The following is a 9268-nucleotide window of genomic DNA, read 5'->3' as shown; positions in this document are numbered from 1 at the left end:
CCCCTCTCAGTTCACCTCACATTTAATACTCTTTTTTTGTTCCCCTGTTTGTAGGAAAGTGACACTGGGTGCAGCTGTCTCAGCCTCTGCAAGTGGTTATCAATCCCTACCCTCCAGCAGCCAACCATGGATTTGTCCCACAACAGTGGGAGATGCTGCATTGCTGTTCTCCCCTTGGGAAAGATTCTCATTTTCTCCAGCCTCTCAGAGCTGTAAATGCAACTGGATTTCAGATTGCTCTAGTATTTCCCTATCAGCATAAGTCTGCACACCAGGGAAAAGGCACAATCCTTGTTAAACACTGTTGGTTTTTAGCAGGTCCCACCTGACATGGAGAGAACGTGCAGCCTGTCCTCCTCTCAGGACAGGCACAGCTGTAGCACAGGAGCTCAGGTGGTGCAGGTCAGCCTTTGATTTGAGACTCCAAAGACATCAATTAATGTCCCACTTGTGTTCTTTACTGACCTGTATTGCAGCAAAGATAAAAAGCTTCCATAACCTCTCATTATCCCTCTGAGCTTGCTGCCTTGAGCACCTGGTGATTTTCTAAGAGTGCTGGTTTGTTTTGCTGTAACACAACTGCTTTGCTGTCCTCATTGCTAAGCAATTAACAGTTTGTCCTTCCAAAAATACCCAACACCCCAGACACTATTAGCTGCTCGGAACATTTTCAACAAAAACATTCCAGGGGAGCTGCATGGGTAGCTCTGCCACTTTCAGGGATAAGCATCTCTCCAGCCACATATCCCACTAGAGAACACCAGAGGACTCAGGGAGAGGGGGTTACTTATGGTCAGGCCCTGTTCTGCCAAGTTCTGCACAAACTTTTCATCTCACATCACTCTGAGATTCACACATTTCTTGTAAAATTCAGTGAAGAAACTTACCCCTACCTACCAGAGGAGCGAACCTGCACCAGGTTCCCATGGTTTCCATCCAGTTGGGACTTCCAGGGAGGTTGGCTTGACCTGGGATCAAAACTGTGAATGGAAGCTTCAAGAGTAACTCTGATAGCAGAGACAATTCCCTGAAACTAATGATCTTTGGTCACTCACCCTGGGGAAAACCTGCAGGCAATGGTAAAAGGTGCTAACAGACCCCTCTTTTGGACTGAGCCTATCAAAGGGTCCAAGAGGACCAGTACCTCTCCAGCAAAATAAAATTTCAAATAAACATCAAAATAGAATCAGTATTTCCCAAATACTTTTTTATCATTCATTCTTTTAGTTAAAATGAGTAAACTCACACCATGGTTTTGCTTCTGGGCAACAAGACAGAGTCACTCAGGATTTCTGTATGCAGTACTCCAAATTCACATTAGTAATTGACATTTAAAATGCAAAAAGTCCACACAATCAGCAAGTCCTTGCCACAAAGGCTGCTGGACGGTGTATGGGGCTCAGCATGCCCATATAACAGTGGGACACTGCTATGTTCACTTCTTGCAGCATTTTTGTCACAAGTGACCACACTGAATCAAAGAAAGGACCATCTGTCCTATGGACATGTTACCTGCTATAAGAAAGGTATAAAAATGTGCACTTTGTGGTTTTACTTTCCCACAAGAATACCCTCCTACCTTCAGCAGTCTGCAGAGCCATGTCTCCACAGATTCTCAGGATCCCAGGCTGAAGCAAGCTGGAAGTGTATTTGATGCATTTTACATACATCTCTAGCCATTTATTTTAAGAAATTAAAATATACAAAATAAATGTCAAAATATTTTCTTACAGGTAGGTACAGAAATATCTGCACTGCTTTATTTACACATTCTCTAGTGAGAATCTCTTTTAGAAAATCAGTTTAGGGTATAATACTCAGCACCTATGCAATTGTAGCTATGGTGCAATGGTCCTTCAGTATATTTAGGCTTCTGGTGTTACACATAACATTTGCCTGATCCCAGCCATACAAAAAGCTGATATTTATAGTGCCATCAATATAGTTATTTGTCAGAACCTTCCCTCTATGTGAAACTTGAGTTCTCGTTGTGAAAAGGAAGGAGGAACAAATCCCCGTGTATGACAAAAACAGATTCTCCTTGTTCTCCTTGAAACAGCTGGTGAATGAATGGCCACAAAACAAAAGGAAGAGGAGAAAGGAATGTCACAACTGCAGGGACATCCAGCTGCACTGACATCACCCCAGAGCCTACAGGAAGGACTCGGGTTCCCCTTCTTTGCCCACGGGGGTTTCAGGCTCTCGGAAGCAGCTGCCCCTCCTGGCAGAGGAGCTCTCACGGTGGCTGCTGAGCTGGTGAACCCTCCTCTTGAACAGGCGGTGCAGCTTCTCCTGGAACTGGTTGCCAATGAAGCAGTAGAGCAGGGGGTTGATGCAGCTGTTGGCAAAGGCCATGCAGATGCCGAAGGGCAGTGCTGTGTCGATGAGCCCCATCACCGCACAGCTGGCAATGACCTCCATGTGAGCCAGAGCGTTCAGAAACGTCAGGACGTGGAATGGCAGCCAGGAGATCAGGAAGGCCACGACAACAGCAGCCACCAGCTTCAGGACCTTGTCCCTCTTCTGCCTGCTCTTCCCAAACTGCTGTGCTTTAAGCAAGTGCCTCCTGATCCAGATGTAGCAGGTGGTGATCACTGCCAAGGGGATGAAGAAGCCCAGGGTGTTTTTCAGGAAGGCTGTTGCCACAGACCATTGAGCATAGTTCTCATAAGGAAAGGCCATAATGCAAGCATTGACCTCCAAGCTTTCAACGTAGTAAGTGTCTCGGAAATAAAAAGTTGGGAGGGAGGACAAGCAGGCGAGGCCCCACACAACCAATGCCACAAAATAAGCTTGCTGTGGAGTTCTCCTCTGGGAGTGAATAGGATGGACAATGGCGTGGTACCGGTCCACGCTCATGCACGTAATGAAAAAAATACTTGCAAACATATTCAGACACAGGACAGAGCTGGAGATCTTGCACATGAGAGACCCGAAGAGCCAGTTGTATCCCTGAGCATAGTAGGTGGCCCAGAAGGGGAGGGTGGCCAGGCACAGCAGGTCTGCCATGGCCAGGTTGAAAATGTAGATATTAGCAACTGTCTTGGGGCCAGTGTGACGACAGAGCACCACAACCACCACGCTGTTGCCAACCAAGCCAAGAACAAAAACCGCAGAGAAGAGGGCTGGAATCAGTGAAAACTGATAATCTGAAGAGGTAAGGGGGCAGGGAGGGGATGAGTGTGACACAGCTGATGAGTTTGTCAGTGCCGTAGACAGGACTTGGAGACTTTCCCTGGTGGTGACAACCAGGGAGTAATTGCTCTGCATGTTGGTGCTGGTGGAAAGGGAGTTTCTTCAGGAAATTCATGGGCTGGCAGCACTTTCTTATCCCATTGCTCACCTGCAGATCAGAAACCATGTGTTAGACGTGCACTCTGCAGCTGTTTTAACTTTGAAATTTCATGGCCTGATAAAATAAAAACCATTTGAAGTTATGTCAGTAAGCTGAGTGCTGAAATACCAGGCAGCCCTGCTGAACTCCTTACCTCCATCCCACTGACAGAACACAATTAGCCCTAGGGACGTCACAGCACTTTTTAATTAGCCTGGCAGAGAAGGGAGCAGCTGGGGTTTATCTGTGATTACAGATGGTGCTTTCTGTGGCCAGCAGAGCAGAAGGATTATGGACTCAGGAGCTGGAGACACTTTGGGAGCTTGTGTGACCCAAAGGCCACGCTGAAGCTCCTCATGATCCTTTTCTCAGTTTTCTCATGCTATTTCTAGCACTCTGAGCAGTTAAAGTAGTATAAAAAGGCAGATGTGAAAGCAGCCATTAAAAAGGACTATTAGGAAAGCAAGCTGTGATTTTTATTTTTTTTCCCCAATTCACAGGGCTGGACTCAAAGACACTGAAGGGTCTTTGCAAAATGTCATTCACTGTCAGTGTCCTTCTGACACATATCTGCATCTCCTTCCCTCATGACAGCTTTAATCAGAGCAGTAAAAGAGATCATTTCAATGTAGACACAAGCAATAAACTCAGTCCTTGCAGGCACTGGATTTAACAGTACTATGTGCTATTCATTTAGAAATATCAGAACTGGATTTCAGCAGGAGAAAATGTAGCTATAAACCAGCTAAAATATGAGTTAATTGACAGGTTTTTTCTTTGTTGCATTTCAACAGCTTGTGTCTGCACTCTGAGCAGGACATACTGCAAACTTTAAGACTTTCTAAGTCAAGGAAGAAGATATCATACCCAAGTATTTTATTTTTCATACTAGAAAGAGGAAATTAATTTTTAATTAAGCTTTTGTGGAACCAGTCAGGCATTTAAGAATTCTCAAGGAACCCTAAAAATAACAAAACATTTCACCAAGACAACAGATTTGGGTAAATGATCTCTCATTTAACAGAAGGCAACTGATCATTTCAAACATATTTTTCTGTATCAACAGTTTAACATACAGTAGCTTATCATTTGCTCAATGCAAAATACTCAATATATGACTTTGGATATACTGACAAAAATTTAATTTTAAATATATTGTCTCAACAATGAAAATTCAGCAGGGGAATTTCTGCAGAGTACTGGTATTTAAAGTACTGGTATTTAAAGTCACAAATAGTTGATCATAAGCCCCTGTTCTGTATTCAAACAGGTCCTAAACCCAATGAAAGCTTTTTTGTTTGGGAACAGATATTCAGAGAGGGTTTGGAGTCCCATTTCACCCTTATGTCCCGAGCTCTTCACTTTAACTTATAGAATCTGAAATCCCAGAATTAATCACAAATCATTACATACCTCCCTGACTCCTAGCAGAGGGACCACACCATAATTATTTGTACTGCATTACAGAGAACAAGGTTTCATTGACAAACACACTCCCCCCCTCTGGCCATGCACAAGTGGTGTCTGAGGATCTGCTCTGAGCTGCTCCTTCCTCCTCTCACTGCAGGCACGAGACATTCCAGCACAAATGGAATCAAATCAATGGAAATTATGTTCCAACAGCAGATAGAAAACCTACCTCTCAAGCCTCCAGAATTCCGTGTTCCTTTTTTCCCCTTTCCTTCTGGTGAGTATTGCCACCAGCAATCTGCTCTCTCATATCTTCCCTTGTCCACTGGGAGACTTTAACCTACATAACTCCAGAACTGAAATATGAATGCCTGCCAGCTTCTTTTCCTTTTGGAAGCAAAACAGTTTGAGAACCCCCCTTTCCAAGGCCACGTGAGCACATGCAGTAAATCAGGAGAGAGCAACAAGACAGCCAGAAAAAAGGAAAAAAAAAAAAAAAAGGAAATGAAGCAAGCAAGAAAAAGGAAATTCACACAAATATCTCTGTGGTTTTCTACTGCAGCTCTTGGGCCAGGAGGATACACCCACACTTTCAGCCCCTTTCTGCCCTCCACATGCACACACAACATGTGGGAGCCTCCATGGAAGGATTTGTGCATCTCTGAGGGCAGAGGGATTCCCGTGCAGTCCATGGAGTCCTAGCACTGGCTAACACATTTGAGAATGAAATAGGCTGTTAGTCCTGGCTATTGACTATAGAATCAATTATAGAATTGACTATAATGTGAACACAGAGAGACAGAAAGTGCAGGAACATCACTGCATTCACAACAGCACTGCCTGGGTAAAGGGGCTGACCCCATTCCCAGTTACTATGGGAAAGCCACTGCCCTATTCTGGCAAAGACATGCACACTGCTGGGGCTGAGGAGGGCAGCAGGACAAATCAGGACAAATCAGGCAGCAGGACGTGGCTGAGAGCAGGTTTGGTTCTGAAGCTGCACTAGGGTAGGACATGACCAAAACGAGCTCATGCCAACTCCACACAAAACAGAGTTTGTACATCTGCTCCTTCCTTGCATCTCATGCTGTGCCTGGCCCCAGCCTTCTCTCCATGGAAGGAGCTCCAAGGGAGCTCCAGGGGGATGAGAACACGGGCAAAGGAAGCACCCAGAGGCTTAAACATTTTGCCCTGATGCCTGAGTGTGATCTGTGCTACAGCTGCCCATCTACCTGGGGACACGTATGCTGTGCTCCCCAGCAAGGCTCACGTCCCAGACAGAAACACTTGCAGTGACACTTCCCTTTGCCCCTGGCTCTCAGTCACTGGCCAGCACTGGAACCAAGCTCATCCCATCCTCTGAACACCAGCACAGCCTTGGGTGAGGTGCATCCACCAGTGGGGGCTTGGGGGAACCCCAGTGCTGCCCTTGCTCCAGGACTGTGCAGCACACCAGGGACAGCAGCCATCACCAGCTCTGCTGATACCAGAGTGACCCAGGGGAGAGATGGAAAACTGCCTTTTAACAGCATCTTCAGGGGAACCAAGGGCTGAGCAGGCTGTGGAGAACAGTCTCACCAGTTTCACCACAGCCCAGCTGTGTCTTTGACCAGAAAAACTTCAGAGAGTGTTGAAAAAGCTTATCAGCAAACTCATATACACTCATCCCCTGGAGGTGAGTGCTACATTCAAGGCAGAGAGAGGAGTCCTTGGCAGCTTTTGTCTTTATCTGCCTCATAATTCAAAGTCCAGTTCTTAGCATATTCTGTGCTAAAAGGAGACTGAGTTATTTAAAGAAAGGGAATCCCACACAGCATTTCTATTTACCACAGTGCAACGATTTACTGCTTCAAGGACATGATGACAAAGCAGTCCATGGTCAGGACTGTCAGGCTGCAAGCACACAGAAGAGAGAGAAAGTCATGAGTCCTGCTGCAAAGGAGCAGAGATGCACCTTCTGCCACCAATTTTCCCTGCACAGACCCTGCCTGGGGTCTGCAGGACTGCTGGCCCACTGGTGAGTGACCTGAGATATCAGCATTCACTCTGAACCATATTTATTAATTTATTTTTGGTAACAAGATGTGCCAGGACACCCTCAGCCTTTGCTGCTAGTTGCACACAAACCATTGGTAAAAGGTTTTGGTCCATTCCTCAGCAAACACCCAGTGAAGGGGAAATGCACAAGAATGTTTCTTTTTCAAAAATAACAAACACTAGTTGTTTAGACTTAAATATAAAGTTTTCCTTTCCCCACAGCTTTTGATCCTTACAGATCTTGACCGTGTTTATTCTGTTTTGCCTACAGAATTGAGACTTTACAGACAAGAAATGGCCCTGATGCACACAGTGCAATGGGGGTCATAGCTCAGGCTGCCCTTTGACAAATCCTGCTCCTGTTCTTTCCCCTGCCAATGTTCAGTGCATCTGATTCCTCATCTGATCCCAAGTCCTCACTGCAAAGATTCCTCTCACTAATGTACAAATCCCTCTCTCTTCTATTTCCCCCACCATTTCTTTCTTCCTCTCACTATTTCTGAGCACCTTGTACTGCTGTAAAACAGATGCCCAAGTATTCCATGCACAAAAGAACCTTGTCCATGTAGTGCTGCAGCTGAGCTAATGCCCCTGAGCTTGTGGGATGTGTTTTCCACAGCCAGGCTGGTAAATCCAGTACATGGATCTGCTGCAGCAGAGCCCAGGACACAGCTCAGCACAGGGCAGAGCTTTTTCATTGCTCATCTGGCTGCAAAGTTACAAAAGCTGAGAGTTTTCAACACAAGACCTGTTTGATTTTAAATTAGTAGAAGCTTGAGGTTTCTGGGGGTTGAATTTGGGGAAGGATTTTGAGTACATCTTTTACACCAACTAAAAAAATTCACAGTTCAAGAGGAGCAAGAAATTTGCTGCAGGCCCATATAGAGCCCTTAGGTTTGTTTTTCCATCCTCAAGCCTATGCACCTAAAGAGGTCAAGAGTCACCAGAAGTGTTTAAAAAAACCCAAAACCCAAACACAACTCAAATAGCACCTTCTGATCAACTGTCCAAATAAAAAGAAAAGGATCCATGCACTCCAAGTCCTAGGTCTTGGATTTTGCAGGGAAGTGCTGCCACTGTCAGGGATGGAATATTCCAATAAGCAGCCTGACAGTGCCAGCAGGCTGTCAGAGCCACCTCTTGAGCCTAACCTTGCCTGCCTGCCAAAGGCTCCAACTAATGTGAGAGCCAGATGCAAACTGTGTTCATGAGCTTGATTTCTTCCTTTTGGAGAAAGCAGGAGGGGAAAAACCCTTTTTAAAATGCGCTCCCCAGGATGCATAACCCAACACAGATCACTGTGGCTGCGTTTGGTGTTGATTTACAGCAACATCCCCTGACTCCCTGGTGCCAGGGCTGGCAGCAGGAGTTGGGGATCCAGCACCAGCTGCCAGGACAATGATGATTTTCATCATGCCAGACCCTGGGATTAGCTCAGTTGATTGGAGCATGGTGCTAATAATGCCAAGACTGCAGGTTTGATCCCTGCATGGGCTGGAAGAGCTGGACTTGATAATCCTTGTGGGTCCCATCCAGCCCAGAATATTCTGTGACTCTGGGGTGTGCTGTGCCAAACATTCCAGCATTCCATAAACTTTTCTAAGCTTTCCTCCTTCCTGCATTTGTTTATTTAAGGGTTTCTTTAGGGATTCATTGCTCAGTCCTGCAAGTAAGATTGGAGAATCTCCCTCACCCTTCTTCCCCAGCCCCAGAGCACTCCTTCAGAGCAGCTGATTGCTTGCATCCTTTCTGGGGACTCAGGGAAGGGAGCAGTTGTGAGCACTGACCTTGAAGGCTGAAGGTTGAGACAGTGAGTCCCAATTCCATCCATGGTTCTTGCTGGGTCAGTTCTGGGTCCTTGCAGTGCCTCAGGTACCTCTGAAGCATGATCAGGTCTGGCAGTGGCTGTCTGCAAACCCATTGTATTGGCCAAGAGGGAGAGCTGCCAGCATCCTCAAAGGCAAGACCTTAGTCAGTGTTCCACTCTCCCTGCTGGATCCATGATTTCATATGGAAGAACTAAGCTTTTTAAAGTGCTGCTTTTTCCCTTCCCAGCAGCACAGCAGTGGCCATAAGGGCCACCCAGACAGGGCCCATCAGGTACTCTGAGAAAACAGACCTTCTGTGCTGGAAGAGGTCAGTTTTGGAGCAGTTCAGTGAGAGTGACAGAGGCCTTTGGGAGGGAAGAGGGATGCCCTTCCCACCTTCAGCATGCAGAAAACTTATCCAAAGCATTTATTTTATGAGAGATGTTTGTGTCCAGCCAACAGCACTGCCAAGATTGAGGTTATCCTCCATGACATTGTTTGTTCAAATTATTGGCTGTAAGCATTTTACAAGCTACTAAAAGAAGCAAAGAAAACAAGCAGATAAGTGATTTTGAAAACAAGCTGCACCCGTGGCTATTAAAGGCAGGAAGTGCACACACCCTGGCACCACTGCCTGTTCTTGGGGCAAGCCCTGCTCTTGCTGAAGGCAGCAGGACTT

The 9268-nt window shown here is 46.0% G+C and overlaps 1 protein-coding gene across 1 annotated transcript; it reads right to left on the bottom strand.

Annotated features, from left to right (window-relative positions):
* Nucleotides 1-1862: 1862 nt before the first annotated feature.
* AGTR2 (angiotensin II receptor type 2) lies at nucleotides 1863-3286 on the bottom strand. The gene has a single exon (XM_071442961.1). The coding sequence runs from the start codon at nucleotides 3268-3270 to the stop codon at nucleotides 2152-2154; it is 1119 nt and encodes a 372-aa protein (XP_071299062.1). The 5' UTR covers nucleotides 3271-3286; the 3' UTR covers nucleotides 1863-2151.
* Nucleotides 3287-9268: the final 5982 nt, after the last annotated feature.

This window comes from Agelaius tricolor, unplaced genomic scaffold, assembly GCF_023055355.1.
Source record: "Agelaius tricolor isolate 1412-34295 unplaced genomic scaffold, bAgeTri1.0.p SCAF_17, whole genome shotgun sequence".
NCBI lineage: Eukaryota > Metazoa > Chordata > Aves > Passeriformes > Icteridae > Agelaius > Agelaius tricolor.
This window is presented reverse-complemented; position numbering and strand designations above follow the sequence as displayed.

Bases quoted from the DNA above. Each gene is read 5' to 3' on its own strand.
- AGTR2 (XM_071442961.1), bottom strand. From the start codon at position 3,270: ATGCAGAGCAATTACTCCCTGGTTGTCACCACCAGGGAAAGTCTCCAA.